General features: G+C 38.6%; 1 protein-coding gene across 27 annotated transcripts in view; it reads right to left on the bottom strand.

The window, feature by feature from the left end:
- Positions 1-2,039: 2,039 nt before the first annotated feature.
- SD3 (import inner membrane translocase subunit) overlaps positions 2,040-27,756 on the bottom strand; it is a 37,073-nt gene continuing 11,356 nt past the window's right edge. For 2 of the 27 annotated variants that reach the window (XM_088855777.1, XM_088855779.1), the window contains exons 2-12: positions 26,600-26,659; positions 26,478-26,513; positions 26,190-26,208; positions 14,073-14,255; positions 13,723-13,837; positions 11,009-11,166; positions 9,455-9,639; positions 8,020-8,068; positions 6,290-6,409; positions 4,216-4,378; positions 2,040-2,266 (exon numbers count right to left, since the gene is read on the bottom strand). In XM_088855777.1, the coding sequence (XP_088711903.1) occupies positions 4,220-4,378; positions 6,290-6,409; positions 8,020-8,068; positions 9,455-9,639; positions 11,009-11,166; positions 13,723-13,837; positions 14,073-14,255; positions 26,190-26,208; positions 26,478-26,513; positions 26,600-26,619 (1,044 nt within the window). In that variant the 5' untranslated portion in view covers positions 26,620-26,659 and the 3' untranslated portion in view covers positions 2,040-2,266; positions 4,216-4,219. Of the gene's footprint in view, positions 2,267-4,215; positions 4,379-6,289; positions 6,410-8,019; positions 8,069-9,454; positions 9,640-11,008; positions 11,167-13,722; positions 13,838-14,072; positions 14,256-22,329; positions 22,494-23,919; positions 24,050-26,189; positions 26,209-26,477; positions 26,660-27,756 lie in introns of those variants that run through there. The other 25 variants (XM_088855792.1, XM_088855793.1, XM_088855780.1 and 22 more) reach the window with 24 other exon arrangements.

Here is a 27,756-nt window from a genome sequence, read left to right as displayed (position 1 = left end):
GGATTTACACAATTCTCAATTCTTGCTGGGGTCATGTTATTTGTGAAAATTTTGGAAGAGTAGAAGAAAATTGTGGGCATTTTAAGTGATCCACATTTCTTAGATTACTCAGTTCTCAATTATTGGGAGAGAGAAGGCCATTATATGGTTATTAAGTCACATAGCATATATGGGTGGGGTTTGTATAGAGCCGAGGCTCTAAACAATCAAAGTAAAGCGCTCCTTCAAATAGTATCGAGAAATGTGGTTTTAATGCTGGAAATCTTTCTGATAGCTTTAAAATATATTTTCATCTTTAGTTATAAAATTTAAATATTAAAAAATAATATAAATCGAGTAGATCTATGAATACTTAAAAATATTGAAACTTGACGGTCTAAAAATACGTTACAAGATGCACTATTTCAAAAACTTGAAATCTTTTTTTTTCTCATGTTCATTCATCTTGATGTCCAGATGATACTTTTTTATGATATTTAGATATCAAAACAACGAACTTTTTGAGGTGGGCTCTATTTTGATTGTTTAGAGCCTCAGCTCTATATAAACTTTTCCTTTATATATATAGTTTGTAGAAGTTGAAGAAAATATAGGGCATTTAAGTCAGTCTCATTTGTTAGATTATTCAAGTCTGGCGAGTAGGAGTGAAGGGCACTGTTTCAAAATAAAAATAAAAAAATGGTAACGTATGAACTTTATTAAGTGGAAGATGCATCTCAAAAATCTATTAGAAAAAAGTTATTTCATATGGAAAACCTTCAAAACCTTCAAATTGATCATCTCCATCTCTAGATACATGGATATTATATAATAAAATATAGAGTATATTTTAACACTGTTTATTTTCAATATTTTTACATGTTTATAGATTTTTTTTATCTGCATTACTTTTGAAATTTTAACTTTTATAGTTAGCGTTGAAAATAGATTTTGAGGTTATTATAAGGGTTTTCGACTGAAACTATACATCTTCCGACAAGCTTTAAAGGTGCATCTTGCTTGAGTTGTTTAAGATGGACACCTTATATAAACTACACCCTACGGTTAAAGGCAATATCTATATTGTTCTTCCCATGGCCCATTGTACCCTCTCCTCTCCTTTCCTTTTAATTTAAATTATTACATATCGGTTTGTTTCAAAAAAGATAATTACGTAATTAAGGGTGTGGTTTGTATTAAGTTGAGACCCTAAACAATCAAAGTAAAACGCAGCTTGACAAAATATGTCAGAAATTTTTATGACGGCTTGAAAATTTAGTGTCATCTCTAATTATAAAATTTAAAATTTTAAAAATAATATAAATTAATTAAATCTATGAGCACTTGAAAATCTTAAAAATTGACGATACGGATTATACATTGCAAGATGCATTATTTCAAACACTTGAAACTTACATTTGGTACAAACAAAGTCTTCCCAAGCTAAATGGGATGTCTATGTTGTGAGATATCTCCATGCAAAATCTAAGGAAAACATTTCTTGGATTTTAACTGGAGTTAATGGTACTCATAGAGCCAAGTGGCCCGGCCCAGCACAAAGAAACTAAGTCCTGGGTCATTAAATGTGACCTGAGGGCGGGAGAGCCGGGCCTAGGGCAGAACCGCGATGGGCCTTCCCTTTTCTTTTTTTTCTTTTCCTTTTTTTTAAATTCTATCTAACCCTGGCCTGTTGCCAAACCTATTAGATGCCCAATTTAAAAGGTAACACTTGACTCTTAAGGTGACTGATTTTTTTCTACCAAAGAGTCTTATTTTATGCTTTCCCAAAAAGTGTTTTTTTCCACAGTTGCTCAAAAATTCTTTTTTATTTTTTTTGTTATACATTTTAGTCATCTAGTCTAATGTGGAAAAGAAGATCTTAAAATTTCATATCAAGAAAATTTGTGTATATGGATTTTTCACTTGAGGGAGCAATCATATGATGTACTCCCACGAGTACATTGTAGCATCACCAAACAGGTGATGCCTAAATTTTATAGGAAGAAGATAGATTAATATAAAATTTGAGAGAAATGAAGTCATTTGACTCGAAATCAAAGTTTATTCAAATGAAGGGATTTTACTCAAAATTAAAATTTATGCCAATGAAATCATTTTACTCCAAATCAGATTTTATATTTCCAACGGGAATACATGGGGTAACAGCCTGTGAAGTTTGTGTGAGAGCATTATGAATGTATAGATCATAGAAGAAAATAAATTTCAGATTTCGGCATCTTGACTTCCATGCCCAATATGGATAGAGGATCCTTTCCGTCTGAACTACCTGAAAAAGAAAAAAAAAAAAAACATATGTTCATCTTGCTTGTAAACACAAACACTGGAAAAAAATTTGAGCATGTATCGCCAGAAAATAACCTAACGAAGAAGTTACTATACATGTAACCACCCATCTCTCTCTTATTATGAGGGTTCTCATATGGACAAGAGACATGATGCCCCTGCAGGAGCATACCGTTCATTTGCCCCCCTCGGTAGTATATTTTGGACCTCGAATTTGAGAACGTAGTCTTTTGAGCCTTATGACCAACTTAAAAAAACAAAGAACTTAAAAAAAAATTAAAAATATAAAAAAAATTCAATCTCGATGTGCTAAACAAAAATTATCTTCCCAAAGTTGAACAGGGGCAGTCTAATTTTTGGACATGATCAAATTGTTGAGGTACCCAAATTTCATTTTTCCAAAAATGGTCTAAATGATTCTTAAATGGTTTTTTTTCTAAAAATAATCATCTCGCGATTCTTAAATGGATACCAAAATTTCAGCTCCAAAAAAAAAATCCTCCCAAGTAGCTCTTTTGTCAGAGGGTGTTAATATATAGTAATGCCTATACACACTCTGATATCAACTTTTAATTTTGGGGACGTAGTCTTTTGAACCTTATGACCAACTTAAAAAACAAAGAACTTAAAAAAAAAATTAAAAATAAGAAAGAACATTCAATCTCGATGTGCTAAAAAAAAAAAATTATCTTCCCAAAGTTGAACAGGGGCAGTCTAATTTTTGGACATGATCAAAGTGTTGAGGTACCCAAACTTCATTTTTCTAAAAACGGTCTAAGTGATTTTTAAATGTTTTTTTCTTTTCTAAAAATAATCATCTCATGATTCTCAAATGGGTACCAAAATTTCAGCTCGAAAAAAAAATTCGTCCCAAATAGCTTGGAGGGTGTTAATATACAGTAATGCCTATACACTCTCTAATATCAACTTTTAGGACTCTTCAAGTTGGCCGACAGAAAGAACCACCAAAAGATTATATGCTCCTGTAGAAGGATATCTTAGAACTCAAATATATATATTTTTTACCAAAACTAATCTTATATGCTCCTGTAGAAGGATTTCTTAGAACTCAAATTTTTTGTTTTATTTTTTTACTAAAACCATTCATTTGATAATTCTAAAAGGTTTTTACTAAAACCAATCATTTGGTAATTCTAAAAAGGAAAGGTTTCTATACTGCTATCCATTTAGATCTAGTGAACCACTTAACTTTTGATCTATATCTAAAGCCTCGGGGTATTTTTCTTTTAGTTCTTTCTGCAAATTATATGAATACAAAATTCGATACGTACCATCATCTCAATAAGACGCACCTAAAAATAATAGTAAAAAATATTTTTTATAACAATGATCAAAATACCCTTAATACTTTAGTCATTTATTTTATTAGAAATATTTTTTATAGTTTTTTTACATGTGCAAGTTTAAGGGAGAAGTGGACGCCCAAAATTTGATGTCAAAATAGTTTGTATAAAATAATGTAGAGACGTGATATTGTAATTGAGGTCATCTCAGCTATCCATTCACGGTTGGATAGGGAGAAATATATAAGCTTTATGCAAAAGGGGAAGCAGAAAGCTTGCCCATTCTAAAGTGGATCCCAAATATCTTATCCAAAGCATTAAATCTTTGGAGTAGTTGTATAGCTCTCTCTCTCTCTCTCTCTCTCTCTCTGTATGATAGAACCCTGTTCGCACTCCAGTTCAGAAAAAAAAGGAAAATGATTCAATATCAAACGTTAAAAAAAATCATAAAAATTGAAAGAAAGATAATGCAGCAACTTTTTAAACCAAACTCCCCCAAGGGCAGAATGAAACCCACAACACATTCTTTCACTCATGAAAAATTTAGCAAGCATAAAATCACTAACATTTTGAATGAAAGCATTCGACCTCTACAATTGAGAAATTCTCAGGGTTGTGTTGATTTTACCAGCTCAGGTAGGAACATAAGACTCCAGCATCAACTGTGTGCTTGTAGGATCCGTAATATCGACGATCAGATATGTGAATTTCCAGTTCTTGTCAACTTTGTCTTTGAACATCTCCGCATAAACCCTGCCACATCCATGAGGGCTGCGGATGTGGAATTGCACCTGCAAAATAAGTAGCCTGTTTGAGAGAGCAACAGAGATTTTCTCTCAAATTTTAAAAATGAATTTCCAAGATGGTAGCCAACCAGATTGCCGATATATAGTAAAATAGGTGGCATTGAGAGTATTTCGAAACTTATAAGCATTGTCTCCCAATCAATGGTTTAATACAAGGACTGAGGTTGAGTCTGCCAACGATTTGGGGAATCCGAAAAAGAAAATTAATAAAATTTTGGGAACCAGCCGCACTTAGTGGGTTCCCATAGAATCAAAAAATTAACAGTAAAATTTTGGGAACCGGCCGCATTTAGTAGATTCCCATAAAATCAATGCTCTCTCTCTCTCACACAGATGTTCTTGAAGTCATACAAATATGAAAGGGTGCGCTTTATAGAGCCGAGGCTCTAAACAATCAAAGTAAAGCGCACATTCAAATAGTGTCGAAAAAGGTGGTTTTAATACTGAAAATCTTTGTGATAGTCATAAAATATATCTTCATCTTTAATTATAAAATTCAAAGCTTCAAAAATAGTGTAGATTGAACAGATCCATGAAAACTTGAAAATCTTGAAAATTGATGGTCCAAAAATATGTTAGAAGATGCACTATATAAAGTTTTTCCAATTTTGATATCGAGGTGATCAATTTGAGGATATTTGGGCATCAAAACAACCTCTTCTAGTGAAACTTTTGAGGTGGGACCTAATTTGATTGTTTAGAACCTCGGCTCTATATAAATTTTTTCCAATATATCTATATATATATATATATATATATATATATATATATATATATATATATATAAGGTTGCAACTTTAAAATATAGAATCACATATGCACCTCAAAAATCTATCGGAGATGTTTTAATTTTGAAAAACCCTCTAATTGATCATCTTGACATTGAGGTGTAAGAATATGAAGAAAAAAAAAGTTCTTGAATCCAAAAAATAGTACATCTTGCAACACATTGTCTAGACCGTCCACTTTCAAGATTTTCATATATTTATAGATCTACTTGATTTTAACCATTTTTGGAATTTATATTTTTCTAATTAGATATGAAAATAGATTTTACGATAATCCTAAGAATTTTTTACGACAAAATTACATGTCATGATAAGATTTGGAGGTGCACCTTAATTGGATTGTTTAAGGTTGCAACCTTATAGAAACCACACCCATATATATATATATATATATATATATATATATATATATATATATATATATATATGGAAAATGATCCTGTGAGCCAGTGGATTCACAAGAAAAAATGAACCCAATGGCCCGAATTGAATCTGGGCCGATCTAACGACCACAGATGTCTGGTAGTGTTTGAATTTTAATTTTTTTTCTACAAACCCAAATCACGTGAAATTTTAGGCGTGCGTTCTTTTCATCAAGCCATGCCTAATAAAAATATAAAAAAAAATAATCCGCAAAAGAAACATTGACTAAAATACCCCCCAAAGCTTTACAAGGGTATTCTGGTCAATATTTTTCATGTAAAATATTTTCTTGATATTTTTCGAAAATTCACTTATTTTTTATGAACACATGCCTAAAATTTCAAGTGATTTGGATTTGTAGAAAAAAAATTAAAGTTCAAACACTATCAGGCATCCGTGATCGTCATATCGGCCCAGATTCAATCTGAGCCGTTGGGCTCATTTTTTCTTGGGAGCCCACTGGCTCACAGGATCATTTTTCCTATATATATATATATATATAGAAAGATAGAAAGAGAGATTGCTGCAATATTAGCTTTGAAGGAAGAAAAACTAAGAGGGGACCTTCCGTCACCATCTCAAAATGCGAAGGGAGGTCCCATCTCTCTCTCTCTCTCTCTCTCTCTCTCTCTCTGCTTTTCCCTTCCCAAGTACAAAAAACATTGGGATTTGGATAAGAAATCACCTCAATCCTCTCAACCCCATCTTCATCAGTCCAGATCCTGTTGGGTATACGCTGGCGAGCAGCTCGGTTCCTGCTTTCCTGACCATAGCCAGTTATCGGAGAACCAATTCTCGCTCGAACCTGGTCAAGCCCAATAGGAAAGGATTAAAGGAATATCAACTTCCAGAAAATATACACGGACATACACATACTTATGCACATGCATACCTACATCTATACATGAACTATATAAGCAGATGTGTGCATGCAAATATGCATATGCATACATGCACACACAGATTTTCTAGCCTTAATAATCCAAAGGCCAATAGGTTAAGGTTAAAAGGGAGTGTTAATGGTGAAGTTATGGAAAATATCCTTAAAAACATTAATGTTTTATTTGGAAGTTTGTACACAGAGATAATAGGGGGATATTTGAAAATTCAGTAAAAAGCAGGGTGTTTATTTATAACACAGTAAATGGCACAAATAAGGTAGTTCTGATGGTTCCATGTAGTTCTGATGGTTCCATGCCAGCCTAGATTTAAATAAAAGTTTCTATAAATAATTATAATATTTATGTCGTGGAGATAGCTCTTTGAAACATCTTTTTTCATGTCCACCAAAAAAATGGGTATCGATCATGGTTCAAGAACCCAACACACACATTCAACCAGTTTTAGAATACTTGGAATGAGTTTATGGATTCACCATGTAACATGGTCAACTTGGCTGGGTGCATGAAACCTCAACAAGATTTGCTTATAAATTCATTGCCTTTTTTATTTTTTTTCAAAATCGTTACTAATAAAATGAAGTGCATACCTATTTAGTCCCATATTCAAAATTCTATTTTTAGGCCTTTTTTTATTAGAAAACACCACCTTTTGTAACAGTTTTAAATTGATTTTTAATTATTATAGAAAGTACTCGATAATATCTACAATATACAGGCGTTTGTTGTATATAAGCAAAAAATTCTTTGATAGAGTTCTGTATCATACAACCCCAGCCATCCCTTGTTGACATCAGACAGCTGGGGTGGTGTAATGGGACTGTGAAAAACAATTTGCCGATTGCGCATATGTCCTATATACAATGTACATTGGTGTACTTGTATTGAACAATCACTCGAGATACCTCTATTTTCCTCTTGAACCTCGTCCTTCTAGTGTGAACCTTTTATCAGGTAGTGATTTCATTTTCTTTATTGATTTCATACACTATTAATAATATATAATAAGCTAACAACCTATGAAATTTTCAAGCAAGAATAAAATGACAAAGAATATGATGATATTGAAAATGATGGTAATATTGAAAATGATGGTAATAGTATAAGAAGAAGAATTAATAAATACTTCCTTTTTTTAAACTAAGAATTAATAAATACTTTAGACCTTGTCTACAAAAGAAATGATTGCTGAAAATTAAATATATCAAATAAATAACTTCGTGACTAAGAAAATTATCACTAGAATATATCATCCTTATTTATCACTACAATATCCACGTTGTATTCCACCATCAAATACTCTATACATATACAAACCAAGTCATTCAAGCCAAGTGAGATCAAGATTACCATGTTCAGCAGACAAATACGTACAAGGTGGATGTATTGCTTGTAAAGATGTTGTTAATGCCCCATCTCACTTAAAGCTAATGATTTTTGGTCGGATGATACATGTACAGACTTTTGAAACGCACGCGTCCACACGAATTCTTTAGAAAGAAAAGTCATTACGAACCTGGCTATCATTCTTAATCCTTTCCAAAGCCTTCCCAAAAACCTTGTACCTGGATCACAAACCAATTAACAACAAATCTAAATAAGGAAAAAATTTATATAAGGTTGCAAGCTTAAGATGTAGAACTACAAATGCACCTCAAAAATCCATCGAAAAAAATTATTTTAGTGTTTAAAAACCCTCTAATTGAACATCTCAATATCGAGATGTATGATTATGAAAGAAAAAATGATTTTGAGTCCCAGAAATAGTGCGTCTTACAATACATTATCCAGACCATCCATTTTTTAAATTTTCATATGTTTATAGGTCTATTTGATTTTAACCATTTTTGGAGTTCAAAATTTTATAATTAGATATGAAAATAGATTTTGAGATAATCCTAAGAATATTTTAAATCAAAATTATATGTTATGATCAAATTTGAAGGTGCACCTTAATTGGATTGTTTAAGGTTGCAACCTTATGGAAACCACACCCATCTAATAATGAAAACTAATGAAAAAATGTATAATAATGGTTTCTTTTACATCTTTTATCATAGTTTTTAGCTCTATGGTTACAATTTCCCATTTAGATTATAGTATCAAAAGTGTCAAACCTTTTAGCTCAGTATTTACAACATTCTCTCACATTGTAAACCCACAAGAGACTAATGACATCATGCCCAACATATAAATTTATGTCCATTCACTCCATGGAACAAATTCATAGCTCACACTGCCAACCTGACCTAGATTATGGTAACAATTCAAAAATAACAAAATCAAGTTCGGGGAAAAATTAAAACAAACAATGCTCCATTATGACAAACAATGCTCACAAGAAAGAAAAAATATTTTGACAGTCATTTTGATATAGACACAAAAACCACATTATGTCAGACAATTAACAAACTTCTCCTCAAATCAATGAAAGAGAGAGAGGGGCAATCAACTTCTGCTCCAGCCCCACCTGGCAAACATCTCTCTTCCATTCTAGTGGAGCTAGCGAATAAATTTATTTTTTTTATTTTCTCAAAATAAGTCAGGTAATTAACCGACTGTTCAAGATAATATGCAAACGTCACTTCAGAAAGAGATGAGTATGCCATTTTTTGACAACATATGGTGGCTTTTAACATTTCCCAAAACAAATTTCTCTTGAAACCCATAATTTTTTTTGAGAAACATTAACTTTCTAGAAACCCATAATTATTTCAATTTTTTCATAATCATTTCAGAATTGGTTCTACTTGTACTCCCCTTATTTCCAAAACTAGAATTCCCCATGTTATCACCATATATAGAAAAAGAGAACCAGATTTTATCCTTTCAACAGTCACTACACAACACATTCTTGTTTCCTAAGGATGAGGGAGAAAGGGAGGGGGGAGGGGGGAGGGGGGAGGGGGGTGGGTGGGAGAGAGAGAGTGTGTGTATGAAAATAGTCTCACTCTTTTGGTTCAAAAATGAGCTCCGTACACACAACATATGCTGCAGCTGCTGCAATGCCGAGCCCTGCAAGTATGAAGATACCGTATGAAGCACCCTCTACAAATGTCACGGGTTTCTCAGGAATATTATAAGTGGGGGCATCATCAAACGGCTCATCTATTGCAGATATATCTTTCCTCTTGCCCTGCAGAGTACAGCAGAGAGGCTAATGGTTATAAAGCAAGCATTTTTCAATTAAAGTTGGACATAGGAATGAAAACTTAATATTCTAGGTATAGATCACTTGGAAATCCCTCAACAAAGACATCGAAACCAAAAAGATAAAAGCAAAGAATATCTTTGCATTCTGAAGTTTGCACCATACCAAGCTAAATGGTTTAACCATTAAGTATACAATAGTTCATTCGAGCATCGAAAAACAAATTGGGTTATCACTGACCATTGAAATGGTAAGTGATGGAGTGAGAGTTGAGACCTTCCACTCGGATCATGACTCAGTCTGAAGAATCCAACACTCCCCATAACCTTCCATCATTTCGACAGATGGTGATGACCCAATGGACTATGATTTATACACAGTCCAAGGATTATAGTATACTTTCTCTTAATGTATAATACATGCACTTCGATCAAAACTTTCGCGCTCGCTCTTGACATTATGTAGAAATCTAGACACTTTGGTTCTACTTCTCAAATAACCTGATGCCTCGAGCATCATCAAGCCTAAGCATATTTAAACTTATAGTAAATTCTAGAACTGTTTAGCCTGCTCTCGAATCTTTCACCTATTCCAAGCCTAAAAAATCTTTAAGCCTTCCCAAGCACAACTAGACAAGACAATGTCAAGCTTCCACACACAATTGCAACCTTGCCTCAGATGGCAGATACAGAAACATGACACCTTGTCAAAAGTGGAATGACATATACAAGAGTAAACATCCCATTTCAAGCGGCTTAAGGAATTAGAGGTGTGCATGATCCACTCATGATGGACATAGTTATTTTGTTCCATATTGACATTCAACTGTTCAAAGCTCCCTTCCCTCCAGCCCCTCCGGCATTATCAAGCCCAAGCATATTCAGGGAACTTATACTAAATTCTAGAACTATTTAGCCTGCTGTTGATTCTTTAACCTCTTCTAAGCCTGGAAAACTCTCAAGCCTTCCAAAGCGTGACTAAACAAGACAACATCACACTTCCAGTCTCAATTGGATCCTTGTCACAGATGACAGATACAGAAACAAAAGATAGCATACAAGAATAAACATCCCATCTCAACCATCTTAAGGAATTGGCAATGCACGTGATTCACTCCTGATAGACATATTTATGATTCAACTGTGTCCCTCCCTTTGATGAGAAAGCTGACCAAATGTGTAAAGTTATTGACAACAATATTTGGGGGTGAAGCCAACGAGAGAATGTGAACAAAGAGCTGGCTCATGGCATTAACAGTAGCTGAAAAAATAAATAGAGCAGTAATGACTAGAACGGTAAAGACACAGTGTTGAAGTCAAATTCAAATTCAAGATGGAGGAGCCATGATTTTTACCCCTTCTTGTCTAGATGACTCTGTAGCTGAGCTCGATGACAGTGTTCTTGCAAAGTATGGAACTATCATTTTATCTTTAGAGAATTTATCAAGGCAGTTTGAGGCATGTAATCCAGTGACAAGTTGTCTGCAGTGCCCTTGCAGAAATGATGAGATTCCTGCAAATGCATATTTGAATTCAATAAAATTATTGTTTGGCCAACGCATCATGTGAATAATGCACTAAAAGAAAGAAATTGAGATAAGATTACCAATTACAGTACAGGTATAATTTAAAGTATGCATTCTCAGGGAGAATCCATGCATCAATATACTTGACTACCTTCGTGTCTAGTCATTATAATATACATATTTGTACGTAGGTAAATGAAGACAAAAAAAGACAAGCATAACAAAGATTGAGTGATCTAATACTCAAGCATGCATTCTTAGGGAGAACCATGCATCAATATACTTGACTACCTTTGTGTCTAGTCATTATAATATATATATTTGTATGTAGGTAAATGAAGACAAAAAAAGACTAGCATAACCAAGATTGAGTGATTTAATACTCAAGGTGTTATTCCCAATCTGCAGTTTCTGATTCCTTGTCAACTTTATTAATCATTTTAACCCATTAAAAAAATAAAATGGATTTAAAGACCCCAAAATAATGAAAAAAAGTCATGTTTCTAATGCAATCATATTAGATTGACATCACAGATACATTCTTGAGAGAAGCAAAGCGGAGACACAAGCAGGTATAAGCAGGCAAAGATGCAACAAACACTCAGCAAGCATCAGGAGCAACAGATATATGAAAAACAATAAACACAAACTAAAGAAACTGAAATCAAAAAACCAATTGGAGTTAAGGTCATCCCCATGGTGGTACTGATATTTGAAACAAAAGCAGCATGTGTTGCATACAATGACTTAGAAAATTTGCATGACACAGTATTTATAACAAGGGAAAATTATAAATACCCCCACAAAATAAACTTTGCACACATCCTACCATCCAATAATTTTAATATCACACAATAAACCCAAACACTGTTTGTTCTTACATTTAACCCCCTAGTCAAAAAGTAAAAAAATTTAGACTGAATGGCCTTTTTATTCTCTCTACCCACCCTCTCTTTATCTCTACAAGCTGGAAATCTAACACTTTTTAATTCTCTCCTCTCTCTCTCTCTCTATGCACGTGGAGGATTTTTTATTCTCTCTCTCTCTCTCTCTCTCTCTCTCTCTCTCTCTCTCTCTCTCTCTCGCTCTCTCTCTCTCTCTGCACGTGGAGGATTAGGAAAGGCAGCCGCCTCATTTCCTAATAGCACAGGTGGTTTCCCGGCAGCCAAGATCACCGAGCACCATTTCTGGCCAACTGGCTGGTTTTCTTTCTCTTCGGCTTTCCTGCCCGGCTAGAAGAATAATAGCACTGGTTTTTCGGTGGCCAAGATCCCTACTCTTGGGGCATCGCGCACCATTTCCGGCCAACCAGCTGGTTTTCTCTCTCTTCGGCATACATTCCCAGCCAGAAGAATAATAGCACGGGTGGTTTTCCGGCGGCCAAGATCCCTACTCTTGAGGCACTGAGCACCATTTCTGGCCAACCAGCTGGTTTCCTCGCGACAACCATATCCAGCCAACCAGCGTCCCAAGGCCCCCATTTGGCGGAAACAAACTGAAAATTTTTGAGGTGTGCTGTTTGCTTCTAATTAAGGACCAGTAATATTCAACGTCTGATAATGGGATTCAGCTAAATCGAGGCCAAAAGACCTGGAGGGAAGCCACTATAATTCTAGAGAGTGAAAGGGGGATGTACATTAGCAGGAGGCAGAAATGTTGCTTGTAGTGAGAGGAAATTAATGGAGGATAGTGGGTGTCACCATTTTATTGAAATTGACCTCTTAAGTAATAGACTCGCTGGAAAAATCCCGAGGTTTGAGAGAGAGGGCAGGTAGAGAGAGAGAGAGAGAGGGTTAGTAGAGAGAGAAAGATTTAAGTGAGGGTGGGTGGAGAGAGAGAGAGAGGGTAGAGAGAGAAAAAGAGATGGCGGGTAGAGAGAGAATAAGAGAGGGCAGGTAGAGAGAGTGAGAGAGGGTGGGTAAAGGGGGTAGAGAGAGAGAGGCAGGTAAAAAGAGAGAAAGAAAGGGTGGGTAAAAGAATAAAAGGGTAATTTAATCTAAATTTTTTTGACTTTTTTACTGCAGGAACAAATATAAGAAAAAATAGTGTTGGAGTTTAAGGTGTGATACTAAAAGTATTTGAGGGTAGGATATGTGCAAAGTTTATTTTGGAGGGGTATTTATAATTTTCCCTTTACATAATAAGTTTAATGCCTCCCCAGGTATATAATACATATTGAAAGTTCAAATCTAAGTATTTCTCTCTCACACACACATGCACACGCATGCACAAACATAGAGTATTCCTAAAATTAGCATTCAGATGAGGGAGTAAACATGCAATATAATAGCATAAGGCCACAATGTTTTGCTCTCTAACGAAGCTTGGAAACTTTTTCCAACTTGCGCCTTTGTTTTGTAATGGTGACATGTTGTAGGGAACATTAAATGAAATCAATTGCTCATAAAAAAGATTAATTTATTTTCTTTTTACCTGCCATTACCTTTTTATTGAAGATAAATTCAATCATTCGTACAAAGAAAAAAAACCCATTGATAAGGAACAAAAGAAGGAACTTTTGAGAAGCTAAGAGGACTACTGACCATTACCCCTTGTTGCATCCTGCATTGATGGAAAGAGGATATTAGAATTGCATGTGTTTGCTGGGGGCTCCCCAAGGGGAAGGGAAACAAAATATGACCTGGAACATTGCAAATACTGCGCAGGAGCTCAAAATTTGGTACCTCAAGAACTAGTCATTTTTGCAAATGACTATCTAACCCTTTGTCCAGTGTTTGAAACACCAGAACAAGGGTAGCGAGTAAAATGCATCACATATACAAACTATATTTCACTAAAATACCCTCAATTGTGGGTGTTTCATATACTGGACAGGGGACAAGATATTGAAGAAGAAAGGACGTATCCATGCAGCTTTTGATGTTGAAAATACCTTAGGAATTTTTTGAGATTCCAGGTTTCCGGAGCACCTGCTTAATTTATGCATGTGTTCCAGGCATTCTTTTAGGTTTTTCCCCCAAAAAGGATGCAATTTATAAGGAGCAGTGACATTCACCTTGTGCAGCTTTTCAGCATGATATGTCATAAATTTGTTTGAGTAGTTTCCATTTGCCCCCTAAAATTGCCATCATCATAGAAACCATCAAATTAAAACAAGTTCTGGCAACTATAGAAAAGGAAATCAGTATTCAACATATATCAACATAAAAATAAAGGAAATGTTTTTATAAGAATGCTTTATTCAATAAGCAGTTGAGAAAGGAATATACATTGGGAAAAACATAGTAAACAACAATGGCAAAAGAGAGAAACGAATTGATGCTGGAGGTTAAATTATTAGAACAAAGCGTAAAGCTAGGGGTGGCAATGGGTCGTGTCGGGTCCACGATTGGACCCGACCAAAAAATAAAAAACATATATTTAAATATGGAAAAAGTTTATATAAGGTTGCAACCTTAAAATGTAGAATTATGGATGCACCACAAAAATCTATCGGAAAAGGTTTTCTAATGTTGAAAAACCCTCTAATTGATCATCTCGACAACGAGATGTATGACTATGAAAAAAAAAAGATTTTGAGTCCCAAAAATAGTGCATCTTGCAACGCATTATCTAGACCGTCAATTTTCAAGATTTTCATTTGTTTTTTTTTTTTTGAGAAAGGTTAACATTGTATTACTATGGGAGTTTACATGAGATAAGACTGAGAGCACACCCTCCCATGATGACTAACAGTAAAAAATACATTAAAGCATTAGTCTTCCAAGATCAGTAAAGGCATATAAGAAGCACCCATCCTACAAGATATACCATGAGATATACAAAAAACTGCGCAGTGACTTGCTCAAAAAAGAGAGGTGGTATACTGTACTGTAGAGATCCTGAACAAAAAAGGAGTTAGACCCAGTCTAAAGGTCAGTACAGCTTAGGTCCTGAACAAAAAAGGAGTTGGACCTAGCCAGGGAGTCCAAACACAAACTAGCTCCCTCCTTCGCCAGTAGTATGCAGCCATAAGACGCTGGTATCCCTGCATAAATATGAAATTTCATCAAAGATTGAGGACAATGCCAAGGAGGGGGGGACAAGCCTCTAGCCCAGGACATTGTGCTAGAAGTGTCTCCTTCCACTATCAGTGAGGAGCCCCATGAAAGTTTAAAGTTTCTCAAGCCCAGTGGGAGATCCATGGCTTCTGTATATTGGGAATCGAAAGTCCCTAGATGGGCCGAAAGAGAGAAGATGACTAAGCCCTGGCTATCTCTGAACACACCCCTTGCACCTGAGGGACCCAGGTTGCCTAAAGAACAGCCATCAAAATTCAGCTTGATGCTGCCCACTGGTGGGGGTCTCCTCCTGCTGATTCTTGGGGGTTTGGGAGGTCTATGGTAGAGAATGTTTTGCCAATGAGGGAAGAAAATGTTCCTGGGATTGCCCGAAAAGGCTTTATGATGAGAAGCCCAGAAAGTGGTTAACGAGACTATCTTGTGAAAAGGGGCCGACAGTTGGAGCTGATCACCATTGAAAATCCTATTGTTCCTTTCCAGCCATAGAGACCAGATAACTTCCCAGCCAAAGGCCATTGAGAATCGAAGTTGTAGGTGATGAGGGCTTTGACAGTGGGTGGGGTAACCCATTGGAGGCCAAAGAGTTGGAGTAAAAGAGACCACAGTTGGCCGGAATAGTCGCAGAGAATGAACAGATGACAGTTGGATTCCTCCTCACTGAGGCAAAGTTTACAACTATTTGGTAAGGAGAGACCTCTCCTTTGAAGTTGGTCGACTGTAAGGGCTCTATGGGAGCATGCGATCCAACAAAAGAACTGGATCTTTGGTGCAGCTATGGTGTGACCACATTTCGACAAGATCGAGGTGGGGTTGAGGGCAAAGGTTGGAGGTTGAATGAGGGCTTTGTAGAAAGAGGTTACAGAAAAAAGGCCTGAAGGGGATAGGCTCCAAACCAAAGAGTCGCTGCCGGAATAGGGGAGGAAGTGGGAGGATAAGGTACCCAGTAGACGAAGGAAATGAGTGCACTCATCCTCAGAAAAGGTTATGCGGAATAAAGGGCACTAAGATCTTCTGCCATCAACAATAGGCAGTTCATCAGCAACAATGGAGTTGTCATCAGAGGAGAGGTAAAAAAGGTAAGGGAAGGCCTTGCACAAAGGTGAAGTACCCAACCAGAGGTCCTTCCAGAATTCGACTCTGTTGCCAACTCTAGCGTGGAATCTAATGCGTCTTCTGAACAAAGGTGAGAAGAAGCTAGAGATAGCCATACACCAGACGCCCTCTGTTTTTGGATGGTCTCTAGTACCCAAATATCCTCGTGGATTCTGTATTTTTTGTGCAAAATTTGAGCCCAGAGAGCAGGCACCACCACCATTTATCTAAAAGAGTTGTGTTATGCTTTCTGAGGATTCGAATCCCTAAGCCCCCTTGCTTTCTTGGTAGGCATGTGTTATCCCAGGCTACCAGATGAAATTTAGTCTTATCTGCTTGGCCAGACCAAAGGAAGTTCCACATAAGTTGTTCTATGCGGTTGGCCACCGGTGCCGGCATCTGGAAAAGGGACATAAGATAAACTGAGGTATTTGCCAAGGTGGCCTTAATCAGGGCAACTCTACCCGTAGGTGAGAGGTACCTGCCTTTCCAGGTAGAAAGGCGTCTCTCAATTTTGTCGAGGACCTGGGACCAAAGCCTTTTTTTGGGTTTCCCAAGTCCCTGAGGGAGACCCAGGTAAGTGGAGGGGAGATCTTCCACTTTGCATTCCCAGTCTGGACTAAGGGCAGTCACCTGGTCAGGAGACAGGGCGACTCCCATCATTTTAGATTTGCTCATACTGACTTTGAACCTAGTAGCTGTCGAGAAGCACTTAAGAAAAAGTTTGAGGGTGTTGATTTCCTCTCGTGTGGCATCAAGAAAAACCAGGGTGTCGCCTGCGTATTGCAGATGTGACATGAGGGGACCCTGGTTGCTGGTGGTGAAGCCAGATAAAAGGCCGAACTGATAGAGGCGAGTGAGGGATCTTGAGAACACTTCCGCAGCTACAGCAAGGAGGAAGGGAGATAAGGGGACGAAGTCCCCAGTGAGCCGGGAAGAACCCTTTCGGTGATCCGTTAAGGATAATGGATAAATGGGGGTTGGAGTAACATCCCCTCATCCACCTCCTCCAACGATCTCTGAAGCCCATCCGTGACATGGTTTCCTCCAACATAGCCCAGTCTACGTGATCGTAGGCTTTCTCCCAATGTATTTTGAAGATTAAACCTGGTTTCTTAGCTAGGTGTCTGGAGTGGAGACACTCATTGGCTACCAAGACCCCATCCCCCCATCCAAAATCTGCCTCTCTTGGATAAAAGCATATTGGGAAGGAGAGATGGTTCTTCCAGCCAAAGGAGTTCAAACCTAAAAGGTTTAGGGCCTCTTAGGATGGCATTAGTATTAAGGAGAATGGAGTATTAAGGAGAATGGAGCAGTGGTCAGAGATGGGTTTGGGTAGTGATAAGGCTTGAGACTACGGGAAATGAAGATCCCAATCAGTAGAGAAGGGGAAACGGTCAAGTTTAGAGAGGGAGGGGCTCGAAGAGTGGTTAAACCACGTGAATAGGCTGCCTTGGAAAGGAATGTCCATGAGGGCGTTCCCGTTAATAAAGTCCGAAAAATCCCTCATGTCCCGAGAAATGGAGGATGAGGTGTTACATTCATGGGACCATCTTGAAATCTCCTCCTAGGCACCAGGTAGGGTGAGGGAGAGCTGCAACGTGGTCCAATTCAGCCCAAAAACTCTGTATGAGGGAGGAAGAATTTGGGCCATAAACGGCCGAGAATTTCCAAGAAGAACCATTAGACACGGTGGAGAGGAGGATGGTAACCGAGAAGTCTCCCACATGAGAGGAGATGAGATTGTGTTCTTGTGGGTTCCATATGACCCAAATTCCTCCTTACGCTCCCTCGGCTGTTAGAGCCACCCACTGGGAAGGACTAAAACCCCAAATAAGGCAGACGGTCTGCTGATTAGGTTCAGGTTGTTTGGTTTCTATAAGGGCCAGAACCGAGGGGGAGTACTTGAGAGAAAGGTTTCGGACCGCATGCTTCTTTGACTGGTGACCCAGTCCCCTAATGTTCCAGGTCACTATCTTCATAGAGAGGATGATGGGGGTGGGGATAAGGCCAGTCTGGATGACCTCTTGGGGAAGAAGATGGGAAGAAAGCAGGGGAGTCACGGGAAGGCTTGTCCTGGAAAGGGGGGGAGGGGAAAAGGCTAAGAAGTTCTCTATGACCTTTGGGTCATACCTTGAGTCTGTTGTGCGCGTCTGCGGTAATGAACTTGTGGCTTGGACCTTTTGGGCCATCATGGTGAAAACCCATGATGTTGTACATCTCTTTCATCTTGTCTTCGATGTTAGAGTTCCTGGCGACAGCTTCCTCATCGTTGCTATGGCTAGGACCTTCAACGACAGGTGGGGTAAAGGGATTAGGCTAACTAGTGTGACCGGAGAAAACCCCGAATAGTTGTGGCTGACTCAGGGCTAAAAGAAGGATAGAGGTCAAGGGGTAAGGGGGGGAGAGGTTCGGGAGGTGGGCCAGGTGCTGAAACGGCTCAGACACCTGAGAGGTAGAAAGCACAAGGGGACTCCTCGAGAGAGGATGGGGGAAGTTCAAATCAACAGGGGGAGAGTCCAGAAGAGGAAAGGGCTCCTGATAAGGGTAGGGGGGATAGACAGGCAAGCTGAAAGCCTGTTGGGTGTCAGAGTGGAAAGGCACAAGGATGGGCAGAGTAGGGGAGGGGAGGTAAGCGAGGTAAATGGTAGGTCTGGACGGAGGAAAGGGTGGCGATAAGGGTGGAATGGTAAGAGAGCCAGGTGAAGTGAAGGGAGTTTACTCTGGTGAAACGAACAAGGAGGAGGGTGTAAGAGAGGAGAGGGGCCAGCATGAAAGAGAGGGAGTCAGAATCCGGGGGAGTGGGGTCCCAAGTTTGGGCGGTCGCTAAGCCTTGGGGGAGGAGATTACGATCCATAGGGGGGAGATGCGAAAGATCCACAGGAAAGTGGAGAGGCGGAGAGCAGTCAAGAAGGCAAAGAGGAAGGTAAGTTAAAGAAATGGGGGGGAGATGAGGGTGCAGCGACGCGGGGAGCGGCTGGTTAGAGGAGGAAGAGAGGTGTCATGGTGACCAAGGGGGATCCTCAGCAACCTCGTGCAAGGGAGGAAAAGGGCTACAGGAGCCAAGATAAGAGAGGGAAGGGCAGAGGAGCAGGGGGAGCAACAGCAAAAAAATAGGGTTAGGGGAGGAAACAGGCGGGGACAGGTAGTCGGTGGAGGGAGAGAAAGAGGGCTCCTCGGGTGACAGGTGAGCAGGGGGAGGGCTCGAGGAGGACAGGTGGCAGGGCGCGTTAGTCGAGGGTGAGGCAGGCTGCAGGTGGACGGGAGGTTGTCGAGGTGGAAGGGAGAGAGGCGGGGAGGGTAGGTGAACGACGGCAGGCGGAGTCGAGCTTGTCAGAGGGTTGGGTGGATCATCGTATGACGCGTGTACAGGGATGGGAACGGCTGCCACGTGTGGAACAAAGGCAGGGGAGAGGGGTGGCTTGTCAGGAGGACACAAGGCGGGAGAAAGGAAGGCGGGATCTTTCGAAAAGGACCGCCCCAGGTCAGGCTTGGGACCCGAGGAAAGAGGCAAAAGGTCCAAACAGGCCTCTTTTTTGGGTCGACGAAAGTTGGCTAGGGGGGCAGAAGTAGGCGGGTCGCGGGCCTGCACAGTACGGAGCGGGTCAATGGGGACCCTCCCTTGAGAAGACTTGGACATCGGAGGTGGCTGGGCCGGAGAAAGGGCCAGCAGAAGAGGCTGAGCTGCTATGAGGCTACCATTGACAGGCAACCTTGGAGGAGGCATTCGGCGTCTACTGGATGAGTGGGTTTTCTTTGAGACTAGAATCTAGGAATCAGTGTCAGTGACCTTAGGTTTGGTAAGGGTAGCAAGGTGAAGGAAAGCAGGGGATGGAGGGGAGGCCAGAGACCAGTAGGTGGAGATAGGGAAGTAAAGGTCGGAGGCTTCGAGCCATAAGGTTTTGGGAATCAAAAGGGGGTCAAGAACTTCCACTAGGGTTCTGATAGAGAGCCCAAGGGAAGGGACTCAATCGAGATCCAATGGATCGATATGAAGGAGCCGCAAGCAGTAGAAAGGCGACGAAAAGTGTCTAGTGTACAAACCTGGAGAGGGATGTGGTTGAAAGTTAACCACACTCTTTGTTTCCTAAAAGAACCCTCCAACGGCGACCAAGGGCAGAGGCGGCAACCGGCTCCATGAAAGGAGAAAGATTTTTGACCTTGAAGAGCTAGTTGGGCAATGCTTGAAGAGGGGAAGGAAAAGAGGATTTCTCCCTTTGCTAGGCAGCTGCAAGTAATGTTAGGTTCCCTCCATAATATTTTTGCAGCACTTTCAATGCCTCTGATGTTATGGCGGGCAGGGAGGAAGCTGCCAATCAGAGAGGAGAGCAGTTTGGGCGTAGCTTTATCGACCTCGCCCTGGATGATAGAGATGCAGAAAGTGAGGAAAGGGGACAAGGCGGAACTGCAATTCTTGTGCTCAGGAAGCAGGGGGGATCGGACTGAGTGGGGGAAGAAACAGGCTGAGAGGAGGCTACGACCTAGGCAAAAGAGGAAGAAAGGGGGGGACGGGAGGAAAACTGCAAAGGGGAGAACAAAGGTCGCAGCTTGAGGCGGAGAGAAGGAGAGCGCGGCGAGGTCCTGGGGTAGAGCTTGTAGGTATCGTTCCAACAGGTAAGAAGGTGAGAGATGAGAGAGAGCGAGCAAGAGACGCTAGAGGAGACTCTCATGCTTTATGTTATACTTATAGATCTCGATTTTAACCATTTTTAGAGTTTAAAATTTTATAATTAAATATAAAAATAGATTTTGAGGTAATCCTAATAATTTTTTACACCAAAATTACATGTTACGATAAAATTTGGAGGTGCGCCTTAATTGGATTGTTTAAGGTTGCAACCTTATAGAAACCATACCCTTTAAATATTATATTATATTAAATATATGCATGTACTATTTGAATATTATAACTAAAAATATATACTCATGTATATTTAGATATTTTTTAAATATTATATACTAAATATTATTTAAATATTAACATTGTTCAGATCAGATCGAGTAGGGTCCACATGGAACCAGACTCGAATAGTGTCCGGGTCCAAGATTTGGACCTAGACCCGACCTGACGGGTCCAATTTTTTGACCCATACCCGGACCCAGGTCGGGTCCGGGTCCATTGCCACCCCTAGGTAAAGCACAGGCCATTCATTAAAATAGCTATTTAGTTAATGTCTACAAGATAACAATCCTTCAATACAAAAGGCTGAATGTTTGAGTAGAAAAAATATTCTCCCAACAAAAAGCAATTATTTAAGTGCACTTCGAACAACTGAAGATTCTTGAATAAGCCAAAAGCTTCCACAAGTTACGGTATTTACAATTCAGTGGTCTAAAAATGTATAATCTTAGATAACCCTATCAAATCTCAACTTCGAATACAATGAAATCACAGACATGTCACCTTTAAATACTAAACTAATACACTTAACAAATTGGAAATCAGACTACCACACACCCACTATATTCCTCTCAAAGTTTGAAATAGAAGAAGTGTTCAGCAATCTGATAAAAGGAAGAAAAGAGGGGCGAGGGGTGGTGCAAGAAGCATGGGGACACTCCCTTTCTTTCAAGATGAATGGACTTACACTTAAGAGTTCATCAATTAATAACTTCAGTGCTGATAGCTCAGTGTTGCTCCAAAAACTCAGTACATAAATAAATATTATATGTCCAAAACCAAAAGTAAGACACACTTGTGCTCTCTATTCTACAGAGACGCACTTTAGGTCCTTCCCAAAGAATGAGTTGACTGCAATTTCGATAAAATCTTCCTCGGAAAAGAAAGCAGCATTGTGCTTTGAAGTGTTTGAACAACCCATTCAAAAAAACTAAGGTGAATATCGCCTTAACAATAGAGCTTTTATTTGAACGTTGGGAAACACAATTTAACATAAGAAATTGTCCTGACCTAGAAAGAATAAGAACAATAGTGCTTATGTTATTGCTATAGAGAGATACACCCCACGCATGAGCATAAGTTAGAACTAGTGTTTTGTAACTCGTTGTGTCTAACTTAGACTTGAGAGTACTAACCTTAGCAATCAACCGAATCTCACTGGTTCCAAGGCTCCTTTGTTAGATTTTTTAGTACTCTGTCAAATCGGACTTGGCTCCACTTGGTCTGATACACTAATTCACACTTAGCCCTGCCAGGTTCCAAGCTCGAGTCCCAGTCGAAAAAAAAAACTTGATACAACCTAAGATATAGAACACATAAGTAATAATGTCCATTGTAAATATTACCAGCGAAATGATAAATCCCAGCATGGAAATCCATGAGGGACCATTAATTTTGAATGTGAACTCAAGCACACTACCGAAGGATGAAGGATGAAGGCCTCAAGAATGTGTATGGCGATTCCCAAGGCAAGTTTGTTTTTCGAGTGACAATGCTACAAATAAAAAGGTTCTCACAACCAAGCTCGTGTATAACATTTTCTCGAAGGTTTTCCAGTCTCCCCTCACTAAAATAAATGCCCGTTGAGGTAAAATGGGCTAAAACAGGAAAGTGAAATATTTGGGTCCAACAGTAAACAACAATACTTTTAAATCTATATTGCAGAGCAAAAGCTCCATTACAACAGCAACACTAAAGAACTCTCTCAATGTATGCATGATCTAAGTGAACTTTCATTCAAAATGAATGTGCTTATGATCTCTAAAGTGTAACTATACTTGGCACTAGGTATTTGAATTCCTTAGGAAGTTGTTCCACAAAAACCTATATTTTTTTAGAATGTTAATTGATGCATTGACTATAAGGAGAGTACAAAAAGTCGGCCACCCACAATGCGGGTGTTTGAAAGAAGAAACCCTAACAGGAACAAAACTATACAAACATTACACGCTGACCATAAGGTCAAAAGGAAAACAAACAAAACGAGGAGATAGCTCTTAGAGGCTGGTCACAGAATTCCCAGAGGGATGGAGCCTTGGGCCCTTGCTTAGCGAGGGAACCTTCAAGGGAGTTTACCTCCCTCCAAGTATGCCTCCAGACAGTTTGAAGTTCAGTGCATCGGTGGGAAATCTCGTCAAAAATGTGATCAAAAGCTGATCTAGAAGCCCAAGTACTGACATTTGTAGAGTCTCCTTCAATGATCAAAATATTACCCCATTCGCTATTGAAGTATTTGAGGCCAACAAGTAAGGCCACTTATAATGCGCATACAAATCCTTAAAATTAACATTAGTGTTTATGAAATATAGCTTAAGAATGTCAATTAGTTTCCTTTTATAGTCAGCACAAAAACACCTAGTCAGCAATATATGACATTACTACACTATGAAAGCAATAAAACCATGCCAATAATACTGAAAGAGAAAGATTAACAAAAATTATCAAGAAACATTCACCAATGAAAGGAGTACACCTAAGAAACACTCAAACCTAATCAAACGATATATTAAAATAAACTAGAACACGTTCTATAAAACAATCTATAAAGATGTCATTTTGTTTTCATTTGCATTTAGTAGTTATTGCACAAAACTGCACTAAAACATGAGCATGTTGAACAACTGAAAAGTGAATTCATTCAATGGTGCCCTATGCGATAGCTATGTGCACACGAATCTTGTATTATCCTCCTTGAATGGGTTCACAGTGTCGGTATAGTGTCTTGCCTCAACAATGGCATTATGGCTTATTAGGCCACTTGACCCAAACCCTGAACTGAACCAGCTCTTTCTAACTAAGTTCTGAAACCTCCCCGCTCCATACTTGAGAAGTTGCAGTTTGGGTAATCCCATCTTTTTCAGATTTCAAACCTGAAGAATTCAAGAGAAGAGATTGTAATAATAATAATAATAGCAACCTTAACTTTAACATAGAGAATAAAAATGCCCAGATTCTCCTGTTAATCCTAATGATCTATAAAACAGAGAGAACCCAAACCAATTTTCCCAAAAATACACTGCCTCAATTACAGAAAGCTAGAAAGAAGAAAGATTGTAGGTAGAGAGAGACCAACCGGAGTTTATTTTTTTTATATACAAAATAGAGACTGATTTCCTCACATCGTTTTCAAACAATTTCAGAAGATTGAGCAATGTGTCTTGCAAATTCAAGAGGATTCAGAAACTATTCGAAGCAAGAAAAAAATGGAAAAGATAAAAAATGGGGAATAAATAACAATAAAACACGAATCAAATGACAATTAAAAATAAACATTGCACACATCCTACTCCCCAATAATGTTAATATCACACACTAAACCCCAACACTGTTTGTTTTTATATTTAACCCCCTAATCAAACAGTCAAAAAAAATTAGACTAAATGGCCGTTTTATTCTCTCTACCCGCCCTCTCTTTCTCTCTCTACGAGCTGGAAATCTAACACTTTATTCTTCACTCCTCTCTATGTACACACGTGGAGGATATTTTACTCTCTCTCTCTCTCTCTCTCTCTCTCTCTCTCTCTCTCTCTCTGCACGAGGAGGATTAGGAAAGGCAGCCGCCTCATTTCCTAATAGCACGGGTGGTTTCCCAGCAGCCAAGATCACCGAGCACCATTTCTGGCCAACCGGCTGGTTTTCTCGCTCTTCGGCTTTCCTGCCCGGCCAGAAGAACAATAGCACGGGTGGTTTTTTGGCAGCCTAGATCCCTACTCTTGGGGCATCGAGCACCATTTTCGACCAACCAGCTGGTTTTCTCTCTCTTTGGCTTACATTCCCGGCCAGAAGAATAGTAGCACGGGTGGTTTTCAAGCAGCCAAGATCCCTACCCTTGAGGCACCGAGCACCATTTCTGGCCAAGCAGCTGGTTTCTTGGCGACAACCATTTCCAGCCAACCAGCTTCCCGAGGCCCCCATTTGGCAGAAACAAACTGAAAATTATTGAGGTGTGCTGTTTGCTTCTAAATGAGGACTAGTAATTTTCAAGCTCTGAAAATGGGATTCTGCTAAATCGAGGCCAAAAGACCTGGAGTGAAGCCACTATAATTCTAGAGAGTGAAAGGGGGATGTACATTAGCAGGAGGCAGAAATGTTGATTGTGGTGAGAGGAAATTAATGAAGAGTAGTGGGTGTCGGCATTTTATTGAAATTGACCTCTCAGGTAATAGACTCGCTGGAAAAATCCTGAGGTTTGAGAGAGAGGGTAGGTAGAGAAAGAGAGGGTTAGTAGAGAGAGAAAGATTAAGAGAGGGTGGATGGAGAGAGAGGACAGGTAGAGAGGGTAGAGAGAGAAAGAGAGAGGGTGGGTAGAGAGAAAGAGTGAGAGAGGGCAGGTAGAGAGAGTGAGAGAGAGTGTGGGTAAAGAGGGTAGAGCGAGAGGTAGGTAGAAAGAGAGAAAGAAAGGGTGGGTAGAGAGGATAAAAGGGTAATTTAGTCTAAAATTTTCCGACTTTTTGACTGCGGGAGCAAATATAAGAAAAAATAGTGTTGACGTTTAGGGTGTGATAATAAAAGTATTCGAGGGTAGGATGTATGCAAAGTTTATTTTGGGGGGGCATTTATAATTTTCCCTTTACATAATAAGTTTAATGCCTCCCCAGGTATATAATAAATACTAAAAATTCAAACCTAAGTATTTCTCTATCACACACATGCACACACATGCGCACGATCACACGCATGCACAAACATAGAGTATTCCTAAAATTAGCATTCAGATGAGGGAGAAAACAGGTAATATAATAGCATAAGGCCACAATGTTCTACTCTCTAACAAAACTTGGAAACTTATTCCAACTTGCGCCTTTGTTTTGTAATGGTGACATGCTGTAGGGAACATTAAATGAAATCAATTGCTCATAAGAAAGATTAATTTATTTTCTTTTTACCTGCCATTACCTTTTTATTGAAGATAAATTCAATCATTTGTACAAAGAAAGAAAAACCATCGACAATGAACAAAAGAATGAACTTTTGAGAAGCTAAGAGGACTACTGACCATTACCCCTTGTTGCATCCTGCATTGATGGAAAGAGGATATTAGCAAATACTGTGCAGGAGCTCAAAATTTGGTACCTCAAGAATTAGTCATTTTTTAAAATGACTATCTAACCCTCTGTCCGTGTTTGAAACACCAGATGAACAAGGGTAGAGAGTAAAATGCATCACATATACAAACTGCATTTCAATAAAATACCCTCAATTGTGGGTGTTTCATATACTGGACAGGGTACAAGATATTGAAGAAGAAAGGACATATCCATGCAGCTTTTGATGTTGAAAATACCTTAGGAATTTTTGAGCTTCCAAGTTTCCGGAGCACCTGCGTAATTTATGCATGTGTTCCAGGCATTCTTTCAGTTTTTTCCCCAAAAAAGGATGCAATTTATAAGGAGCAGTGACATTCACCTTGTGCAGCTTTTCAGCATGATATGTCATAAATTTGTTTGAGTAGTTTCCATTTGCCCCCTAAAATTGCCATCATCATAGAAACCATCAAATTAAAACAAGCTCTGGCAACTATAGAAAAGGAAATAAGTACTCATCATATATCAACATAGAAATAAATGAAATGTTTTTTATAAGAATGCTTAATTCAATAAGCAGTTGAGAAAGGAATATACATTGGGAAAAACATAGTCAACAACAATGGCAAAAGAGAGAAACGAATTGATGCTGGAGGTTAAAGTATTACAACAAAGCGTAAAGCTAGGGGTGGCAATGGGTCGTGTCAGGTCCGCGATTGGACCCGACCTAAAAATAAAAAATATATATTTAAATATGGAAAAAGTTTATAAAAGGTTGCAACCTTAAAATGTAGAATTACGGATGCACCACAAAAATCTATCGGAAAAGGTTTTTTAATGTTGAAAAACCCTCTAATTGATCATCTCAACAACGGAATTTATGAATATGAAAAAAAAACAAAAATTGACTACCCAAAAATAGTACATCTTACAACACATTAACCAGACCGTCAATTTTCAAGATTTTCATATATTTATAGATGTACGTGATTTTAACCATTTTTAGAGTTTAAAATTTTATAATTAAATATAAAATTAGATTTTGAGGTAATCCTAATAATGTTTTACCCCAAAATTACATGTTACGATAAAATTTGGAGGTGCGCCTTAATTGGATTGTTTAAGGTTGCAACCTTATAGAAACCACACCCTATAAATATTATATTATATTACATATATGCATGTACTATTTGAATATTATAACTAAAAATATATACTCATATGTATTAGATATTTTTTAAATATTATATACTAAATATTATTTAAATATTAACATTGTTCAGGTAAGATCGAGTAGGGTCCACATGGAACCAGACTCGAATAGTGTCCGGGTCCAAGATTTGGACCTAGACCCGACCTGACAGGTCCAATTTTTTGACCCATACCCGGATCCAGGTCGGCTCCAGGACCATTGCCACCCCTAGGTAAAGCACAGGCCATTCATTAAAATAGCTATTTAGTTAATGTCTACAAGATAACAATCATTCAATACAAAAGGCTGAATGTTTGAGTAGAAAAAATATTCTCCCAACAAAATGA

Source organism: Amborella trichopoda, chromosome 13 (assembly GCF_054954075.1).
Source record: "Amborella trichopoda isolate Santa Cruz 75 chromosome 13, AtrichopodaSantaCruz75HAP2 v2.0, whole genome shotgun sequence".
NCBI lineage: Eukaryota > Viridiplantae > Streptophyta > Magnoliopsida > Amborellales > Amborellaceae > Amborella > Amborella trichopoda.
This window is presented reverse-complemented; position numbering and strand designations above follow the sequence as displayed.